The 22303-nt window shown below is 45.6% G+C and overlaps 1 protein-coding gene across 1 annotated transcript in view; it reads left to right on the plus strand.

Moving 5' to 3' along the window:
• WNT5B (Wnt family member 5B) overlaps positions 1-22303 on the plus strand; it is a 94766-nt gene that overhangs the window by 57706 nt on the left and 14757 nt on the right. The window contains exons 2-3 of the mRNA XM_050937071.1: positions 14716-14864; positions 15602-15849. Coding sequence (XP_050793028.1) covers positions 14716-14864; positions 15602-15849 — 397 coding nt within the window. The remainder of the gene's footprint in view (positions 1-14715; positions 14865-15601; positions 15850-22303) is intronic.

The following is a 22303-nucleotide window of genomic DNA, read 5'->3' on the forward strand; positions in this document are numbered from 1 at the left end:
TGGGGGAAAAATTCAGACCTGATATCTCAGAGTAAACACCAGGTTTAAATTTGGGCCTTTTTCGAAGGCGGTTGGGCACAAGGTTTGTTGTTAATATGTGACCTTGGAAAAAAAATGCCAATACTTCCAGGAGACACAGGACTGAGAGCAAGGAGTTACATTACCACCATGTTGATATGTGATTAATGCTCCTATAATACACAGGGATCAAGCCACATATAAATAAAAAGACAGGACAGTCTGATGAACAAAAATATATGATCCAGGAAATTACAATTAAATGCCATGGTACGCAGGGGATGTGCTGCTTTTCTGCTATTGTGTGACAGGATGGTATAGTGGTTAGAGCAAGGGACTGGGCTCTAGAAGACTTGGGCCTTGTGCATACTCAAGTCACTCCCCTTCCTGTGTGTTATTTTCCCCATGTGTAAAAGGGGACTTATGAGGCTTAAAATATCAATATTAGAGGGAAAGTACTAAAGTGGAGTATGAAATCCCAAACTGCAACACTGATAATTCATTGTAGTAGAAGCCATGAAAGGGTTGTGGCTGTATCTTTCTTTCATTCTTGGTACCAAAAAGGGATAAAGAAGGGGAAAATGGCTGATGCGATAAGTATTAATGGCAATGTCTTGAAGAGTAAACAGACTGCTCATGTAGTAATCAACTTCATGGTTCAGCAAGGAGGATTGAATCCAAGACCTCCATTGCTAAAGCATAAGCTTCTGCTACTTGAGCTAAAAGAGTAGCTCCTGTAGTTGTACCAGATTTTTATCTTCTGTGGACCAGTCACTCGAGGGGACACATTGAACAGATCATTACATGACTATACAATCTGCCTCTTCTGGGATGGGCTGCCACCCCCACCTAGTTCAGAATGTTACAACGAAGGGCAAAACCATCTCTGATGGAACTCCAGTAGATTCAGTCCATGCCAGTGCAAATGCCCAGCCAAGCCCTTGGTCACCAGTATTGGCAAGCCCTCAGAGGAGGGGGTTGTGGCAAAGCAAAGTGTCCTCCACTTCCCCTCTGCCAGAGAACTTGCCTGCAGCCAGAGCAGCCCCAATATTGGGCAGTACCAGCTGGGTTGAGGGCATGGGTGGTCCAGCTATCAGTAGAACTTAAAGTTGCTCCCCTCTGGCAGAACTCGAGGGAGTGCATGCACTAATACCAATATCCACCCTTCCCCAGATGAATCCTTTCGGGTGCACATGGGACCATACTGGTACAGGAAGGGGTAATTCACGCATTAGCAAGAGTGAGGCTGGCTCATGGAAGAATTACATTTAACTCTAGGGATTTTAATGTGTGATATTCTCCTGTCCCTGGACTACATGCAGTAGTTAATTTTAACTATTAACTACTCCCTCTCTGGAACAGAGCCATCAGTACATTTCCCAATAGTAAATCACATTCTAAAATTGGCAGTTCACTGGAATTTCATGAAGTTATGTCTCTGCCCAATAAATATTGGCTCCAAACCACGTCTCAGAGGAAAGCTGCAAAATAGGGCAGTACTGCTCTGGGAACTTGCTGTGAAAATCAGTCACAATTCAAGTCCACTGTGAAGGAAGAGCAAATACAAATTCCAAGTAAAATATACAAAATGCTGTCTTCAGCTGACCATGGGGTTTATATTAGCATTGGCTAGGGGAAGCGTGGTTTGACACCTTGTTCATAAAAGCAATAGTTAGTCCAGAGGCTCCTGGTGTCAAATCTGCCAGGCTATCAGAAATTCATCACTGCATTTCCTGAGAAGCCCTGCAACAGAGATAAGTGCCATTCAGAAACTGTATTCCCTGATCTTTCCATTCTGTGATACCTGGAGCAATCTTGGTGCTTGGATCTGAGCCGTAGCCTAGCCTGAAACATGCTGCTTATCTTTGTACATCAGAAGTCTTAGACATGCTGTTTGAGGATGTAGGTGTATGCAAAATACTCTTCTGTTTACAGTACATTCATTTTATGTTAGATCATGTTTTTCCATAGGACAAGCCATTTTCGTATAAAATGAGAGCAGAGCTTCCTTCAGTCCCCACCCACTCCCAACTCCCAAAATGTGTGTGTGAAGGGAGGGGCAGGCTAGAAATAGTTGTTTCAGTTGAGTTTCTTTGTCTGCAAAATGACTGATTTGTATGAAAAAGCAGATTTCTTTCCACTCTTTCAGCCGTGAGCTCTTCCATTTCCTCCTAGTCTTGTTAGCAGTGGTGTTCAACCCCTATTGCCAGTACACCCCAATGTATGTTCATCCTGGTCTTCCTGGAAGCAATGAATCTTCTCTACTACTACTAAGATTATTCCTTAATTCCCTGAAGCAGAAAACACAATCACACTCTTTAGACACACTGAAACTTGTGAAAATATTTGTGGAATGACTATGGGAACGTGAGACTAATAATAATCCTTTGCATGTTTCTAGCACCTTTCAGCTGAGCATTTAAAGCTCTTTACGACCATTAGTGCTTCAAGCCTCACAGTACCCCTGGCTAATCAGCTTAGTATTATCCCTGTTTACCTATGGTGAAAGAGAGGCACAGAGAGTTTAAGGGCCTGATTTTGAGAAGTGTTGAGCAGGTGCTGGTTGACTTCATATGGAGCGTTGGGTATCCATCACCTCTGAAAATCAGGCCCAAGTTTTCTCCAGCCAAAAATATAGGCACTTGAAATCACTAGATATTTTTGGACATTTTGGCCTAATGCCCAGATCCTCGCAGATATTGAGGCACCAAACTCCTACTGAAATGAATATGAGCTAGGATCTTAAATACTGTGGAAGATCCGGGTGTAAGTGACTTTCCAAAAGTCACATACTTAGTCTCGGGCAGGGCAAGGCCTATAGCACAGATCTCCTAGTTCCCCATCCAGTGTTTTAACCACAAGGCGAAGCTCCTGCTCTGTTTCAATGGAGACTAGAGAGCAATGGCATCTTAGCAAGTCAGTTGGCAACCAAACTGTATTTTACTTAGATTGGGTCACATGTTTCCATCTAATCCCCGCACTGAAAATGCTCAGCTTCCTGTTTTCCCCTGGTTTTCCCAGCAAGACATATTGAATATGCAGATGTGCAGGCGCACACACATACACATGCTTTCCTGGAAGCAATTGCTCAGACTTTGTTCTGGATATTTGTTTTACCCTAACTTCTCTAATCCCCAAAGTGATATTAAACAGATTTTTTTGTTTAACCTTTGCATGAAACACTCTCTCTCATTCTCTTTATTTTTAAGACTACGTGGTTTTAGTTACATTTTGTTAAATGTCCAGAGAGCTGCCTGCAAGGAGCATCGCATAAAAGAAAATATATCATGATTATTATGTGCAACATACAAATATATTCTCAATCACGTTCCACATATGCTTCCCCTAGAAGATGGTCTCGAACACACACTGCTACAATTCTCAGATATTTCCATGTAATAATAAATAACCATGTTAGCGCTGTGTACTTATACAGTGCTACCCCAAGGACATAAAAATGTTTACAAAGCTTGGTAAGTGTTATGGGGGAAATGAGGCACAGAGAAACTAACCGATTTGTCCAAGGGCAAAGAGCAAGACAATGCCATTGGGAATAGAACCTAGGACTCTTGACTGCCAGTCTCCCGTCTAACCCATAGGTACATTACTTCCCATGTAAGGAATCTCTGAGTGCAAACAAAAGGTACCATGCTTGCCAGCTGAACCACACACAGGTAGCATCAGAGAGAGACTAAAGAACTTTCCATTCTAAAAAACAGGCTGCAACTTAAGGAAAGAAAAATCTCTACTAGCTGTAGTAATATAAGAGCATATATCCTACATAGGAATTCTTGCATTCTCCAGCATACACTCCAAAGCACAAACTCATCCACTGACACAGGTACAGGCTTGTTCTGGACTACACTGCCCCACAAACCACATGCACATACACACACGTTATGAAATGCAACTCTCCTGCACAACAGTAAGCGTTTCTCCCTTCCTCTGCCAAAAAATGACCCCTCCCCCCACTTATCTCCTGCCTCAAACCTACTTTATTTCCATGGGAGAACCATTTATTCCAATGGACGAACATTAATCTTTATTTGGTCAACAAAGCCAGCTTGCATTCCAGATGAATAGTCATTCCACCCACAGAACTTCCCCTGTCCCTTTCCATCCATCATATTTAATATTTCATTAACCAAGAAGAACAGAAGTGTACAAGATAATCATGGAAGAAATCTTCAATATTGTCAATGACCTTTTGGATGACATTATGAAATAACTGCCTTCCAAGATTTGATTTTTTTTTATTAATCCTTATTTGAGTTGTTACCCACTAATTTTTTGTGGGGGTGTTTGCTTTTCCTCTAAGTTAAAGGTCATAAGAAACAGTTTTATTAAGTTAGTGGAAAAAATTATCTCACACAAGTTAATCCTTTGTGTTTGATAATTCTCTGCCTAGACATAATTCTGAATAGGGAATTAATAATAATAATAGATTGCATTTATATAATTTATTTCATATAAGGATCTTGAAACATTTTGCAAACTATTATAACACCACTGTTGAAATAGATATCTTTATTTGACAGATGAAGAAACTGAATCAGAGTCTCTATGAACTTGTGCGTCCCAAAATCCCACCGCATATCAGAAGACGTGCTAGGAATAAAATCTAAGGTCTTGGCTCAAAGGCCACTGCTCTTACCATTAGATACACAGGGTCAGATCCTCAGCTGATGTAAGTAAGCTCAGTGGAGCTATGATTATTTACATGAGCTGAAGATCTCACCTTGTATCTCGTAGCTGAGACTGCCAGCGCAACTGTAGCTCGAGTGTCACGAACTAGGAAGTCTAATGATATCGTCACTGTCCTCCCAACACACACATTTCCATTTCATTGTGAATAAGAATTACTCAATAACACTTTCTGTTCTTCCCCAAGCGGGAGTATGACAGTGCGGTAACATCTGAGGTGTGAAAATAACCAAGATTCATTGTAGACCAACAAATAGAAATCTAAACAAGGCATCCTTTTCCAACATCATTGCACCTAGTGAAGGAATTGCACGTATTTTAGATCAGTATTCATGGGCTGCAAAATGTAGGCACTATAGAGCAGATTTTCAAGTGCTCAGCATCCACAGACTAGGCCAGATTTTCCGAACAGTTCAGTTCTCACTTAGATATCCGTTTAGGCTAAATTTTCCAAAGGGTTCTGCACCTGGAAATTCCTGTTACAGCAATTATCGTCTGATTTTAAAAATGTGCAGAGCTGTTTGGAAAAATCTGTCCACTTATCTTGGTGCCTAAACAGGAGACTGAGGTCTTTTGAGAGTCTGGCATCAGTGTGGAATAAAGGGCGGAACTGGATCTTTAAAGTGTCCCTATGGTTAGATGAGCAGTCCTGCCAGAACTTCATCATATCTGCTGAGTTCACTGATGTAAAACAAATTTTCATTCCTCTTAGCCCTGCAGATCCAACACAGCTGTGGGGGGAGTGAGCTGCATTCTGTTATGGTTCCTGCAACACCCACAAAGCTGGCAGTTTACACCTCGTGCTGATGGGAGAAGTGGAAAGAGGATAGCTAGATGTTGAGCTTCTGAGTGTATTTACAGCTCTGGCAGTTAAAAGAAATCTCTTTTGACTAGAAAACTGAGCAAACTGGATATGACAGACATTGAGAAGGAAGAAATATGGGGGGGGAAGTACACTGGCATTTTTAGTAATTTTTTAAATTTAGCTTTGAATTTTCCTTTCCTTTGTGTCTTGAAGAACAGAAGTTTAGAGCTTCAGAGAAGGGTGTACCAGCTGCCACTGCAAAAACCTTACATGTGAAATAGCAGGTACTTGTGTGCAGAGGTGCCTTTTTGTGAGAGTGAATTCAGGTATCTGTACCCATGCCCATACACCTTAATGTTAGGTCTTCTCTGCATGACAAAAATGTACTGATTTAAATAAATCAGTTTAGAAACCGATTGAATTAAATCAGTGCAACCCAATTGTGTGGACACTCTTATTTCAGTTTAAGGGTTTGTCTAGACATAAATTTGTACCAAAATAACTTTATCAGTTTTAATTCACACTATAAGTCATTTTGGTGCAAATCTATGTATGAACACTCCATGGAGTAAAAGTGTCCTGTTTCAGTTTTGTCAGCTCTAAATAGGATACTTTTGCTCTGCAATAAGAGTGTCCACACATTGACTTGCACAGAAATAAGTAATGGGATGAATTAAAATTGATTTGGTTATTTCAGTGCAAGTTTGTGTATGGACCTGTCCTAAGAGTGTCTCTTACTGATTTAGCTTAAGTTGTCTCCTTACCAATGTAAGCTAAATCAATACAAGACAGTTTTAAACTGAATAAGATTGTTCACACAAATTACACTGATTTTAACCACATAGGTTTCTAAACTAATTAGTTAAATTGGTAAAAAAAATTCATGTAGACAAGACCTTATTTGTAGTGCTTTGGTATTTTCTACAAATTCTGTTTATACTAAAATCTTTATTAAATATGTGGTGCAAATAGGGTTTTCTTTGCTTGGGAAATGGCCAAGTTACAGTAAATGTATGTAACTAGGTAATATGAGATAACTATAGCTTTAATTCCAATGTATTTTCTTTATTACTTATGGGATAGAGTGCTTTGTGTCCAAGCAGGAATATTGCCTAATCAATGGGAGGATGATTGGATGGCCAAAGGATGGAAATGGAAGACAAGAGATCTTGATTTTAGCCACAGTTCAGCAAAACATTTAAGTACATGCTTAACTTTAAGTTTATGCTCTAGTGCTTTGCTGAATCAAGGTCATTATTCCTAGCTCTGCCACAGACTTTCTGTGTGACCTTAGGCAGGTCACGCAACCTTTCTGTGCCTCAGTTTTCTCATCTGTAAGATGAGGATGATAATACTTCACAGAGGTGTTGTGGGGATTACCTTCTTAATGCTAGTAAGGTTTTGTGATTATTATTATTATTATTACAGGGAGTTTATGGAACTATTTCTAAAGATTTTAAAGTACAGAGAGAGAAAAATTACATTGAAATAGAACTGATTTGGGCTTAATATTTTTCATGGTTATTGGTAGCTGTAGTCATGTGTCAGGAATTACTGGTAGTTGTTTTAGTAAAAGAAACAAATGAGAGACAACTGATCCCTCTGACTGACACTTACAGATAGTAACTCTTTTGTTTTGAGCTTCTAAATGTTTCTCTAGGCTGTTCGCTCATGGGGAACTTGAAGCTGTATAACAACAGCATAACTCTGTACCTTGTGTACTGTACACTCTTTGCTATTTTTCACAGCGTTAATACAAATTATGGAACAAAACTCAGTTGAGATATGTGAACAGAAACATGGGGTGCAGTTCTGTGAGATTCTGAGAAATGTTCAATGTCCTCAGCACCTACTGACTTCAGTGGGAGTTAAAGGTCTTACAGGATCAGGGTCAGAAAACACCACTTGATGGTCATCCAGCATGTTCCTCTTGTTTGACCTGTTCTTGAATCTCTGCAGAGAAGGTGCATCACCTTGGGGAAGCTATTTCACTGCCCAGTTGCTCCTACTGTTAAGAACGTTGCCCTGGTATCTAGCCTAATCTTAAATGGGGACTGTTATACTTGCTTTCATGCCAAAATTTGAGTTTACATTTCTGTATTCTCTTGCAAATATTGTGGCCATCACTAACCCTCTAGCAGAGCAGGGAGCTGCATTCCTTACACAGCTTGAGGGACTGATGATATCAACTATTGTAGGTGAAACATCAGTTCTGAACTCAGGTGTTGGCAGGCAAGTAAAGGAAGAAAATCTTTTCCATGTTGCTTTCATTCTAATGTAATGTGTTTTCCCTTTCAAGTGTTTAATCCTCCATATAAATTTAGCACTTGTGAAAGAGCCTTGGGGACTGGACTCTTTTGTGCACAGAACACATATAGCATTGGGCAGCAGCAGTGAATGCTTCCCCAACCCTGTCCTATCTTATGTTTCAACCCTGACTTGATGTATCTCCTGTCGGGTGAGAGGGGAGTTCTGAAGCCCTCTGAAGAGGGGTTAATTAGTACAAATTGAGGTGGTTTTTGTGAGTGGAAATTGGATTGTGACACCAAAATTATGTCAAATCACCAAACAGCCATTAAATGATAATATTTTGTCTTTTAAAATGTATAGTGTTCAGTAATTTTTAGACTGTTCATAAACATTTTATTACTGATTTACAATCTTAAATGATTTATTCATTTAAGTAGAAAAAACTAAGAAGGTTGTGAGTCCATGTTTAAAGCTGATATGCTGCTCTCCCAGAAACCAGGGAGTTCTCTCAGTAATAGGAATAACAAAGTCCAAAGTGTGGGCAAAATGTGCCCCATCCAGCTCACACGTGTCTAGTCCAGTATTTCTGATTCAGGTCTTCTACTGGACCCAACATACAACTGTGGTTTAGAAGACTGAGCACAGAGATGGGAATTAGGTGACCGGGGACCTCATTCTCTGGGGAATACCTCAAACATAAGGGGTTCCCAGGATGGTGTACAGCTGCCAAAATGATTCTGTGCTGTCTCCCCTTCCTAGCCCCTGACATTGAGGACATGGCTAGAATTTACTGAGCTCTGCTTTTCTTAGGTAGTGGGCAGCTCTAGGAGAATGTTACAGTTACAGCAGCCCTGAAGTTGCTTTAATTTAAGCAGGAGTCTGGGCGGGCCCCAAGCAGGGCCAGGAACTTGGTAAGAGCAAAGGTGTTTTAAAGCTACTTTGTCTGCCACCCTAATTCCTGTGCATGGCACAGGAATGAAGGAACAGGCTATTGAGTTTAATCCTGACTTGTTTGTGTGACCTTAGGCAAGTCACTTAGCTGCTCTTTGCCTCAGTTTCCCCATTTGTAGAAGACGATTTGCCCACCTTTTTAAATGCTTTGAGGTCTGGGAAGAAGGTGTCATGTAAGTGTTAAGTGATTTTGTTTTATTACTGCTTTATTGCTATGCACCTCTCTGGCTTCAACATGGCTGATCCAGCCTATTATCGGGTCCTTTTCTGATTGCTTTTAACAAACATGTTTTCTCACTATTCCCCTCCATTCTCTTTCCCTGGTTATGCACCTCAGACAGCTGTCACAGGGTATGCTGAGTCTGGCAGGTATATCTTGGCATTTTCTGGATTGTATCTGACCTTAATGACAGTGAAACTAAATAACACTGACCAGAGGAAGTATGGAAAAGAAGAAGGTTAAAGTTGCAGCAAGGCAACAAGGAAAGGAACTGTGGATGTGCCAGGGAGGCTGACAAGTGCTGAGATGCAGAAAAAGGTAGCATATGAGCACTTAAAAAGATAAATACTGCAGTGCACAAGTACCAAAGGAGACAAGAAGCAGTGTGAGCTGGAGGAGTCTGGCAAGAATAATAGCCCCTTTCTCTGGAAATGGAGAGATTGTGTGGAGAAGCAATTTAACAAAGCAGGGAATGCCACAAGACAGCCAGACATGGAGGATCTGTGTCTGGGGATATTTTCAAAAGATTTTTATAATACCTTGGTAAAACCCCAGCTGGAGCTGAAATAATGCAGTCAGCCTGGTTGCTGTTCAGTTAATAATAATTAAAGACAAGACAAAACAACAAACTTAGCATTCGAAAGATTTATAATGAAGAACCCACTTGGGCCCAAGGAGCTGAAAGTTCAGTAACAATAGCTGAAGAGTTCAACTTCAGCAAGTTTGGATGAAGACTGCAGCCCAACACAAGGTGGAAGAATAAAAGGTGATTTAAAATTCTGGCTGGTGGAGACACTTTGGCCTTGGGAAACTTAAAAAAAAAGCAACCTCTCCACTGGTTCTAACATCAGTTCAGTTGAATTGATGGTAGCAACAAGGCTTTTAAGCCCTTCACTAAAATAGCAGTAAAAATAAATCTGGCTGCTGGAACCTATGGCTCTAGGGCCACCTGTGGTGCCTCTCTTAACAGAACCTAGGAATCCTCTCTACAGACACAGAAGTTAGAGCACTCCTTATGGCTACATGAAGTACTCCTGCCAGACAATGGACCCAGAGCTCCCCTTTTGGGCTAGGAAGTGAGGCTTTTTTCCCCAATAATGGAACCATTGCTGGACCTTGGTTTCCTGAGGCTCTGCTTATATGAATCTTTTTTTTATTCCTGATGAATAGGTGGTCTCATGCCCGTACTGGGAGGAAGGATCCATCTAGACAGCAGTAAATGCTCCTGGATTCATTGGACATCGTGAGCACTTAGAAACAGGAATTGCTCCAGAGTCAAGTTGTGAGAATAAACAGGAGCTTGAAAGGGGCTCTGATTGCAAAGGGAGGAATGTGTGTCCAGTCCCGCTCAGTCTGGAGGAAACTGGACAAGAAGCAGGAATGATGATCACACAAGTTGCAGCAGAAAGAGACTTAAAACTTCTTTCAGTGTTTTGTTTACCACATTTGATAAAGTATCATACTTGGGACCTCCCCAAGTAAAAAGCGAAGATCAGAAGATTGTAGGGGTGGCTTTTTGGATTTGTCAGGTCTGATTTCAAGGTCGCCTGGGTCAGGATTCAACTTTCCTATAGTATGCATCAAATCTTAGCAGATTCTCTCATGGACACCCCTCTTCTAGTTGTGATCACACAATATCCCTCATGCAAATACACCAATAATAGGAAAGTGGTGATGGATCTTTGATAGATCATATTGAATGAAATAAGGCTACAATGTTCAAACTAGGATGCCTAAAATTAGGTCAATCCGTATTTGGTCCCTCTGAAAATCAGGACACTTATCCGAGTGCCTAAATATTAATATAGGGGTCAGCTTTAGAAATGCAGGTTTAAAAAATGTAGCACAAGATTCTTAAAAGAAGTTTGCAGCAAAGGCCCTAGGGACATCTTTAGAAGCAGCTGGCAGTAAGGAAATGAAATAGTACAATGTGACCAAACAGCTTTTTGCAGACCACCACCAAACTTCTCTGCAGGCCACAGTTTGGGAGCTGCTTGCCTAGGCTGAGCTATTCAACAAAACCTCACCTGCTATTAGCACTTTAGCTGAAGCCATAAACAGAGTCACCAAAGAAGTTATCTGTGGGATCTGAAGGAGGAATCACTTTCACAATTCACATTTTAACTCCACAGAGATTACCACACTACAATGACAGTCATTAGCAGCAGAATCCACCTAGAATCCTGTTGCAGGGTTTCTTGCTCCTTTCTCTGAAGCATTTGGTGCTGTCCACTGTCGGTGACAGGATACTGGACTATGGACCAGTGGTCTGATCCAGTATGGCAATTTCTATGTTCTTATGCTTCAAAATGAGATCACTGCTTTGCTTTGCTCTGTTTTGTTTTGCTTTGCTGTCAGCTACTACCCACTGATGCTGGGAAATTGCAGGATATTTCACTGTGATATGTCATCATCAGCTTTGTTAAAACTTTTCTTTATTAACAATTATTTAATTAATAGTGAGTACTTTGTACGTCTATTCAAGGATTTAAAAGACTTTACAAACTTCAATGAGTTAAGCCTCACAGTTCTACTATGCAAAAGATTAAGCCACAGGCCCAAAGTCACAGATGAAGCCTGTGGTAAGTAGCTCCACAGTTGTGCCTTGGACTTCTACGGCTCTGCACATGTACACTTATTCACAGAGGTTCATACCATGCCATTCCCACATTCTTAGCAGGAAGAATCAAGAGGATGGCTTGTGGGGAGCTGACAGTTTACTCCATTCCCAGATTCTTCCAGCACACGGCTCTATAGGGAGTATTGGCTATGAGTAAACTGACAGTTACTCCTTTCCCAGCATGAGTCATTTATTTACTACAGCATGGTACAAATCCTTGTTGTTTCCCTTTTCTGTCTTGTTTTTTTTTAAAGTTCTCCCCTCCTTCTGCCTCTGTTGCTAAGGGTGGGGGACTTCACTTATAATAGGCAGTCTCTCCTCCACTAAGGAAGAAGGGCTCCTATACCTGAGGCTGTCTGGAAACCTTTGGGCGACATCACACCACCTCTGTGCAGATTCATCGTTTGTCATGGAAAAACCATTCACCTCCCCACAACTTCCTTCCTCCCCAGACTGGAAAGAGAAACTATCCATTTTGCCATCACTGACAAAAACAGTCCTGAAAAACACCCCCACTCTCACAGCCCCTCCAACACACACAAGTAGGAGGAGGGAAGAGGTATAAGAGGGGAATAATGTAGTCCTGTTTTCTTCAGACATGGATCCTGCTGTGCCTGGGCAGCGTGGCTTGCCTCTCTTCTGGGATCTGGGTCACACAAGGCCTTTTTGTCCTGAGGCTAATTCTGGCGCTGGCAGCCTCACATCTGCCTGCCAGGTGAGACAGGTCACCAGCTGCAGGTAGAGCACATCTGGACTGTGGAGTAAGCGAAGCCTGGTACAAACAAACACAGCAACTTCACCGTAGATAGGAATTTGGGTTAACCCCCCCACCAAAACCCTTGGGTGGAATGAGCTGCTGAGTCTGGTGATTAATGTCCCTGCTGGTGTTTATGAGGCTGTATGAAAGGCAGGTAACTTGCAGAGCTTGGACCGTACACGTTTCTGGCACAACTTGACAGTCACTGGAGGGGAGCGGCAGGCTGACCTTTCAAACTCACTGCAGCAGAACCACCGCCACCTGCGCTCCTCTGGAGCTGGCAGGCCGGAAGAGGAGGACGTGGTTGGGGGCGTAGGAGTCTGTGGGTGTCCTCCATTGGAGCTGGGAAGGGATAGAGAAGCGCGAATGGAGGGGCGGGCTAGGCGTGGGCTGAGACAGGGCTGTGTGTGGAATGAGGCAGAGGGCGTCTGGGGTGGCGATTTCTGGTTCCCTCCCCTTTGCGAGACGGCGGAGGGGGAGAAGGATTTGTGAGCGTGTTGGGGGGGTGCGAAAGGGGGGGCAGTGGGAGCGGCGAGCAGGGCCGATGAGCGGACAGGAGTGGTGGGGATGGCGCGGGGAAGTGTGGTGTTTGCCTTGGCTACCTGAGGAGTGAGTGGAGCTGGGAGCGGGTGAGGATCTGTCTGGTTATTCCTGCCGCAGAGCTGCCTGGTGCGGTTGAGCAGGGGATGGCGAAGGATGTTTGGACAAGAGGAGCCTTTGAAGCTGTTTTCTCGTTCCTCTTCTCTGGACCGGCTCCCCTCCTCCCCCCTATAAAGTCATTAGGCTCTGGTGCCAGCCCTATCTCTGCTCCATCTCTAGCTGTTCCAGCCAGTGCATTCACAGACCTCCTGCCCTGGGGGAACGGGATTGGGGGGTATTATATGGGGTCCTTTTGAAGGGGAGAACTATTTTCGGGAGGAGAGGGGGCTGTTCATTTGCTGCCGTAGAGGCCAGATCATTTCCGAAGCGGTTCTGCATGACAAAGGGGAAGGAGCGAGTTTCTCCCTTTGATCGGCCCCCCTGCCAACCCCACACACCTGCCTGTGCGCCCTCCTCCAGCAAACCGATACCCGAGGAAGAAATACCATGAGAAGGGGGCTGTCTCTGGATCCCCAACTCTGGACTGGGGCTAAGTAACTTGGAGAGACTCTCGGGTTCAGTGAGGGGGGCAGATAAAAGGAAGAGACAGTAGCCTGCGTGAGTCCAGGGGTATTGCCTCTGGGGGTGCATTTCTGCATGGCTGGTGCCTGGGACACCAGGGGTTGTCACTCTGTATTTATCGGGGGTATTATCATTGGAGAATATGAATGTCAAGGAGAGAGGCATCCTTGGGATGGGGGTGGTGGGGGTCTTAGGTATGGGTGCCCTTTAGGTGCTGTCCTGTCCACCCCCCACCCCTCTCTGCAGCGCTTCACACTGAAGGGCAGCGAGTCTGGGCGGGTGAAGGGATACAGGTTTCCACTGTTAGATCGAGCTCTGTCCCATCCACTTCTGGAACAGAGGTTTGGCCAGCAGCCAGTTCCTTTGCAGTCAGCCTGAGATGGGATCAGACCCTTTGCCCCAGTGACTCCTGTGTCCCAGGAGCTTCATCATTACATCTGCGACTGCAAAAAGGCCTCAGGCCAGGTCTTTCCCTCTGGGGTTATTACAACTCTCAGCGCCTTCTGTTCGACCCGGGAAGGGGCCCCTGGAGGGGTCTTGCTTGCGGCAGGGCGGAGAAAGACCTGATGAAGAGGGGAGTGCATGATTCACTCTTCCCCCACCAGCGTTAGCCGCATTAGCAGCTCTTTTTTGCCCTTCGCTCTGCAGGCTCTCCTGGTTGCCCTCATTCCTGGAAGATCTCCAGGCGGCTGGCTAGGTGGGAGGGCTGGATCGCACCCTACTGTGCACGTAAAGAAGGGGTGGGGATGTTAGGGTAGCTATGTAAAAAAATGGGGAGGAGGCTGCTGGTTTTCTCTCCTTTCCCTTTTCTCTCCAGTGCACCCTCTCCCAGCTCAAGCTGCCCCTTCCTTTTCTCTCTCCTCACACTCCCTCGTCCTTCCCTTTGCAGGGCTCTTCCCTCTCCTCCCCTCCCCAAGTGTCACTAGCTGACAAGCCCTGGAAGTGTGCATTCCCAGGGACCCTGGAGTGCGGACCAATCAAAGGCAGATGGACCCTCATAAAAGCCCTGCAGGTCCCGGAGTGCTGCTGGCCGGTCACTGGGGAAGGAAGCAGGGCGGGGGAGGGGTCTGCAGGCAGGACTGGCTGTGCGCAAGGGGTCCCGCCCGGAGAGCTTTGGAGCAGAGAGACCTGGGAGGGGGCGCTCGGCTTCCCTGGAGCACGACCCTGATGTGATCCCCGCACGCCCGTTGGACTCAGGCCCCTCTCTGGGGTTGCTCCTCGTTTTGCAGGGAGCCTTGTCTTGGAGCTTGTCGGTTCAAGGGCTCTTCCAAGGGCGCCGGAGCCGGGAAAAGCGCACTATGACCGGGACAAGGCTGCTGCTCACCGTCGCTCTCCTCTGCAGCTGCACCCAGCTTCTGGCGGACGCGAATTCCTGGTGGTGAGTCTCAAGTCACTGCTTTCCATTCGTTGTCCTCCTTTGGGGTGCAGGTGATTTCCAGTGTAGGGAAGTGGGACTTTGCAGCCCGCTAGGAGAGTCAGGGCTGCTCTTCCCCCGGGCTCCGGTGGCTTTGTGCCCATGTTCGAGGGAAAATCGGCGGGTTTCTTGGTTTTCTTGCTGTACCTGCAAGAAGTCTTCAGATCCGCCCCCCTCCCACCTTGGAGAGAAACCCACGTCCCTTCCACAGAAACCCACGTCCCTTCCACACCCAATTCCGCTTGAGAGAATTTCAGGGATCTCGGCTGGTTGCCCTTCTGCGGTAAAGCCCACGCGAAAGGATCGTTAAGGTTTCCTATTAAGTGTCCAACTCTCGACAAACCCCTCTTCTAGGAGAGGAAAATGTCCTAAGTTGGAGGCAGCGCTTACTAGCAGTTCTCAGAAACAGATGAACTCTTTTTTTGTGTGTGCAAAGCCTCAGCGCATTGCCTTCCCCATCCCGAGTGTCTCTTTATGTTTTAACTCAGGTTACAAACGCGCTGTTTGTTCCTGCCAAAGCCTTGGAAAAGATTAGCATCTGGTAGAGCCGCACCAGAGATCTGCCCAGGCTCAGCCTCTGGCTGGCAGGAAGGTACTGGCACGGACTCCCGATTAGGCCTGAGACACCCCAAGATCGGAACTCGCTGATTATTTTTTTGGTTCCCTCTCTCCCCTTTTTTGATGTTTTTTTCTCATTCCAGGTCTTTGGCGATGAACCCAGTTCAGAGACCTGAGATGTACATTATAGGAGCCCAGCCTGTGTGCAGCCAACTCCCCGGGCTCTCCCCAGGCCAGAGGAAGCTCTGCCAGCTCTACCAGGAACACATGGTGTACATCGGAGAAGGAGCCAAAAATGCCATCAAGGAGTGCCAGTACCAGTTCCGGCAGAGGAGGTGGAACTGCAGCACAGTGGACAATACCTCTGTCTTTGGCAGGGTAATGAAAATAGGTAAGGGTGGCAGCAGAGGCAGGATGGGGAGCGGGTGGCTCGGAGGTTGTTGCCTATACTCATGGCGACGTAGAGCAAGGCTGGTCTGTTCAAATACACATTTAGCAGCAGGGCCACCCATTAGCGGAGGTTCGAAATCCGCATTGAACGAACCGTTTCCATTTCCTGAAATGCGCGTGCTTCTTAATTGAGCAGGGAGCGCATAAGCCCTCGCGTCCAGCCACCTCTCTCCGTTCGCGCTTGTCCAGGGGCACCGGCCTGGATGGCCTCCCCTCGCCCATTGAACGCCGTAATGCGGAGCTGGGGTTTAGCGGGCTTTTTTTTTGGGGGGGGGGGGCGTTGATTGTGTTTATTGATCGGGGAGGGTGGCGAGGGAAGAGGATAAAAGCAGTAACCGCCGATCCAGGTTGACGGCCCCAGAGCCCCCGGCTACAGGGAGCGCAGCCCTGCTAAGCGGCGAGATGTGCACTCCCTGCGTGGGAGCCCTTGTTTACCTGGGAGGGAGGTTTGGACAATTCCTACCCCGCTGGCGGTAAGAGGCGCATTGACGGGCCATTGCCGCGCTTGAATCGAGGTGTGACCTGGGGACATTGTCCCCGCTCCTTTTGAAATGCAATCCTCCGCTGGCAAGGCCCTGAGAAATCCGGGCGCAGTTTGATGTGTCCGACCGCCAGGACAATAAAGAGAAGGTGTTAAAATGGTAGTAGGCCACCCCCCAGCATCCCGCCCCTTTCAGTCAGGACGCTTCCCACCCCCACCCACCACGCCAATTATTTACCATTGAACGACCCATGCAGCACTAGCCCCGCCACCCCAATGATGGGCTCAGGGATACCATTTAATGGCGCATGGCGTGAATCCTCGGTCTTCAGCACCCGAGGCCTGGGAGTGGAGATTCCTAGCGAGGCTCCCTTGGACGCGGCCCGGGAACAATACATGCAGCGTTAGCTTCTCCTTGCCCCGAGAGCAGCCCGCGTGTCTCCGCTCTGAAGCAGCAGGCTCGGTCCCAGGCTGCAGAGCGCAGGGGCCGCCGGCGGAGCTTTGCTGACAAACTCAGTCACCGCGCTGGAGGGTTGGTCACTGTCACTGAGCCTGCAGGTTCCCAACCCTGTCAAGCCCCAGCGGCTTCTCTCTCGCCGTCCAGCCCCTTCACATTCCTCTGCCTCTCCCGGACACACCCCTTCTGATTCCCACTCCCTGACTCGAACTTTCAGCCTCCCACACCACTCTCCTGAACGTACCCAGGGCCATACGCACGTTCCTGTGCTCCTCCGGAAGGAGAGTGAGGGGATGTTGCCAAGGCCAAAAGTATATCTGGTGTATCTAGCTAGATAGCTAGCTAGCTGCCAGAGAGATAGATAGATGACAAATTCATGGTGGATAGGGCCATCAATAGCTATTAGCCAAGACGGTCAGGGGGACAACTGCATACTCCAGGTGTCCTTATATCTCCAACTCCCAGAAGCAGGGACTGGATGACAAGGGATGGACATGGATCACTCAATAATTTCCCTGTTTTGGTGATTACCTCTGAAGCATCTGGCACTGGCCACTGCCGGAAGACTGGGCTCGATGGACCATTGGTCTGACCCAGTATGGCCATTCTTAAGTTCTTGAGTCACTAGGTGGGAAACAGGACAGATGGAGGGACAGGAACCTAAAACTTTAACATCTGCCCTCCAGGGAATGAAAAGTGAATCATCATGAAGGGATGCATTTGAGGATGGAGCTATGTAATACAATAACAGGAACTACCCCTCTGACACACCCCTTAGTTTGGTGGGCATTGCTCAGCGGGATTCAAAGCCTGGGGTAAATTTTGGCTCCCAGAAAAAGTTACAGCAATTCCACAGGAACAAAGGCTTGGGAAGTGTCCCATGTAGAGACAGATTCCTTTCCCCTTCAGTACCTCTCCACCCATCACAGTTTTGTCCATGAGTTAGGAGACAAGTCCAAACCCGGGTGGGGAAGCAGAGTGAACAAAAGGGAAGCAAAAGCCAGAGGTGAAGGAACAGGGGGTCAAGGGATGAACAGAGGACACAGGGAGGGTGGGGTTTATGGGGGGAAAGGAGCCAAAATGAAATGGAGAAGGGGTAGAAACAGAGAAAGGCTGTCTCCCCATCCTTTCAATTACAATGATCCTGGCAACTTTGCCAACTCTTTGGTTTTGGTGGTAAAACAGTGGTGGCCTGTGTGAGTGTCTAGTGTGGATGTGGTGATAGGTGTCTCTGATGGCTATGGTGTTTGTGGTGTTGGATGTCTGGTGGCAGTATTGGTGTAGATGTTTTTGCTAGTTATGGTATAGGTGGTGGTGGGTGTCTGTGGTAGAGGGGGTGTGTTTATGTGTGGTGGTGTGCATGTGTGTCTAGTTGTGTGTGTGTGGTGGTGGTGGCTGGTGGGGACATGGTTTGTGGTGTGTCTACTATTTAAAAACTTAACTTCTAATACAGATATTTGAACGTGTCCCCTCTGTACCTCGTTCCTGGTATATTCTCATGAGGGTGCACACTCAGATACAAACTGAAAACAGTAGAATGGCAAGAAAAGTGATATAGGTGTTGCAAAAGTTTACAAATCTATAAATCTGAGGTGTCTCTTGCACAGGACTGGGCTTCATAGTGTCATGAGTTTTATGATAATTCATCATTATTGTCTATTACTGAGGTCATGTCTACACTACACTACACTTACATTCGTGTAGCTGCACTGATGCAGCTATGCTGCTGTAGTGCATCTGGTGAAGACGCTCTATGCTGATGAGAGCACGCGTTCCTGTCAGCATGATTACTTCACTTCTGCGAGAGGTGGAAGCTATGTCGGTGGGAGAGCATCTTCTGCTGACAGCACTGGTGTGGTCAGCGCTTAGGGTGCTGTAACTTGCATCACTCGGGGTGTATGTTTGTCTTTTTCACACCCCTGAGCTAGATAAGTTAGATCAGCTTGGGGGGGGGGGAATGTAGACTTGCCCTTTGTCAATGACAAGCTGCTACATAGGGTGATGTTATTGCTGCTGTCTCTCTTCTCCTAGGCTTAGGTACAGTTCTTTTGGATTGATTTTTTATTAAATGTCTTCTGTAATTTCAGATAATTTGAGGAAATATGTTTTTGATATTGGAGTAGAAATCAAGCCATTTCAATCTCTTCTGTAGCATGTTGGTGTAAAGTCATTCTTCTCTGAGTTTGTGGTTTTATTCCATTTTTAACCTGTAGGCTTCAATTCTGTATTGCATCCTGGTTCCTTTATGCTGTTCCAGTGGCATAAAGGGGCTGGAAACCAGATGCATTTCCTCACTGGGGAATATCTCCAGTGGTGGTACAGAGCATGTCAGAGTCTGGGGAGAGGAGAAGGGATAAGTAAGGAGAAAGAGGGTCTGGCCAGAATGCTCCAATGGTTCTGGTCTGTCAGCCAGCAATCAGGGCATAAATTAAAGAAGCCCCAAGCACTGTTCTAGGCCATGCTGGGGGCTGCCCATAAGCACCCAAATCCAGGAAGTACATTGTACAGTGAAGGGAAAAGCTGTGTGAAGGCAGCTTTTCCCTTCACCCTCAAAAGACTACACCAAGCACAGTTTGGCCACAGCTTAGAATGGTAGGCCCTGGTTTATGGTTACTTGAGCTATGTCTACATTAGAGAGCTTACATCAGTGCAGCTGTACTGATACAGCTGTGGCACTGTAAGATTTCTTATGTAGACACTCTCCCCTTGGCATAATTAATCCATCCCTAACAAGCAGCGGTAGCCATGTTGGCGGGAGAAGCGCCTGTGGACATAGCACTGTGCACAATACCACTTATGTCAGCATAATTTATGTTACTCTGGGGTGGAATATTCACATCCCTGAGCAACATAAATTTTGCCAACTTGAGTGGTAGTGCAGACATAGCCTTGCTCTATGTTTAGTAAGTCTGCCTTAGTTTTGTATATTTTACAGTGGTAAGGCAGTCTGCTAGCATGCAGATTTTGTTCAGGGATGTGTAGCGCTTTAACTGGTTGTTGTGTTATATTTGTTTTTCTAAGCGACTGTTTCTTTGAGTATTGTTATAGGTTTTGGTCTAGTCTAGTTTGGCAAAGAGCAATTTCTGATCACTGAAGTACAGAAATTGCCCTTCAGAAATTGATCCCTGCCCTATAATAGATTTCATATATTCTTAAGGCTGCATTTCTTAAAGGGGAGGATAAAGAAACATATAATGTAATGTAAAGAATTTACTACTGGGAGTATCTTCTGAGAGGAAACCATATTCTGTTCCCACCCCAATCCAGTCATTCTCTCCTGACTGGGCTGTCCCAAGTCATCCAGTTGAGCCCTATAATTTCTAGAGCTGGTTGAAAAATGATATGTTCCATGAAAAATGTCTGAGTTTTTAGTTGGTTTTCCTTCCTTTCTGCCCACCTTTCTTTTCAGTGGTGACATGGAAAAAGGAAAAGGGGAGAAAAGGAAAAAGAGGTGAAAGGGAGAGAAGGGGAAAAACCAAAAGAATTTTAGTATTTAATATTTGTTATAGTAATTGTCAAAATTGGAAAATGTAAGAAAAATAAACATGTTCTGCAATTTAAAAAAGAATAAGACAATTTTTCATCATAAAAACTTAGAAATACACTTTTTAGGCAGCTCTCATTATCTTTTTTGCCTCACTCTTCCACCAAGTTCAGGTCTGCCTCTCCTTCCTTTCCAGGCAATCCCCTTGAAAAGACTTGCTGGGATTGGTTCACCTTTGAGTCCCGAAAGGAGAGTCTAAAGCTCAAGTTAGCATTTTCACAGTTGATGCCTACAGCCTGTCTTATCACATCCCAATATCGCCCTAGTTTATTCCCACTGCTTTGATTGTGTAGTGGACACTGGAGGGCAGTAGAGCTCCATAGAGAAGGTACTGGAGCACTCCATTGCTAATGTCATTCAGAAGACAGACCTTAAAAACACCTAGGAAAGCAGAGAGAACTTGGGAACAGAGTATAGAGCAAATGCTGCACGGACAATCACAGTACTCAGATGGCCTTGGCATGCAGACCGAGAATGGGGGATATAAAAACAGGAAGCTTAAAATGCTGTGGGGTTTATCGCATTACTCCAAATAACATTTTCTGTAACCTCTGTTCATGTTTGCTCACTTTTAATGAAAATAACTTACTAAACATGTGACATGACTCCATATCTGTGTGGAACAGAGGTACATTTGGGTCTGAAATGAGGGCTAACCATTGTAATGAAGGCCATTTGAATGGAGTGATATCAGTGCACCCACGTGTGTTCACACACCACTGTGCCATCCCTTACAAAAACCTCGATAGATAGATCTACATATTTACTTTGTACTAGAGATGATCCTGGTCTAAACCTGATTGTAGCTTCATGACTGATCTGGGGTGTATCAAAACTGTAGGTCCATGCACCCTCAAACTTCAATGGGTTTGAAATCCAGATCTGAATTTTGCAACTTAGGTTTATGTCTACTTTATACTTTCAGGACCTGGATCTTAAATATACATCAGGCAGGTGCGCCCAGGGCACTGGTGCTGTCAGACTCCTCAGCTGAATATGCTATAAAGCCTGGTCTATAGATTTTGTACCAGTATACTTATGTTGGTTAGAGGTGTGAATTTTTTTTTTACTGATATAGTTATATAGTAAAAGCTGTTTTATCTAGCATGTTGGGGGAATAGGGAGTGCGGGTAAGTGAAAAATGCCGGTTAATTAAGAGGGAGTGAATTTGCGTGTGGGAGGGGGTGTGGCACTGGGGTGCAGGAGTGGGTGTGGGGTTTGGGTGAAGGAGGGGGCTTGGGGCAGTGGGTTGGGGCACGGCATGCTGGATTCAAGGTGCGCTTACCTTGGACAGCTTCCCACAAGCGCTAACCTGTCCTGGCTGCTCCTAGGCAGAGACGCGGCAGGAAGCTCTACACACTACCTCTGCCTGCAGGTACCGCCCCCACAGCTCCCACTGGCCGCAGTTGTCAGCCAATGAGAGCTGTGGAGCTAGCGCTTCCTCCTAGGAGCAGCCGGGACAGGTTGCTGCTTGCGGAGAGCCGCCCGAGGTGAGCGTCCCCCTGGATCCGGCATCATGTGCCTCAGCCCGCTGCCCTGAGCCCCCTCCTGCACCAAACTCCTTCCCAGAGCCCGTGCTCCATACTCCCTCCTGCACCCCAATCCCCTGCTGAACCCGCGCCAATCAGACTATAAACTGGAATTTCAATGAAGATCAGAAATGCCGGTTTATAGAGCTTCCCAGTTGGTGAAGTGCTGGAAGAAACAGCTTTTACTGTACCCGGTAAAACCCCTAGTGTGGATATAATTATAATAACTGATATAGAAGTGCCTTATATCAGTATAGCTTATTCTCCTCTCTGTATAGGAATGAACTATACCTGTATATTAGAGAGACTATGTGTGTGAGGTAATATCTTTTAGTGGACCAACAGGCGTTGGAGCTTACACAGAGCTCTTCTTCAATTCTGTGT

Source organism: Gopherus flavomarginatus, chromosome 1, assembly GCF_025201925.1.
Source record: "Gopherus flavomarginatus isolate rGopFla2 chromosome 1, rGopFla2.mat.asm, whole genome shotgun sequence".
Lineage (NCBI taxonomy): Eukaryota > Metazoa > Chordata > Testudines > Testudinidae > Gopherus > Gopherus flavomarginatus.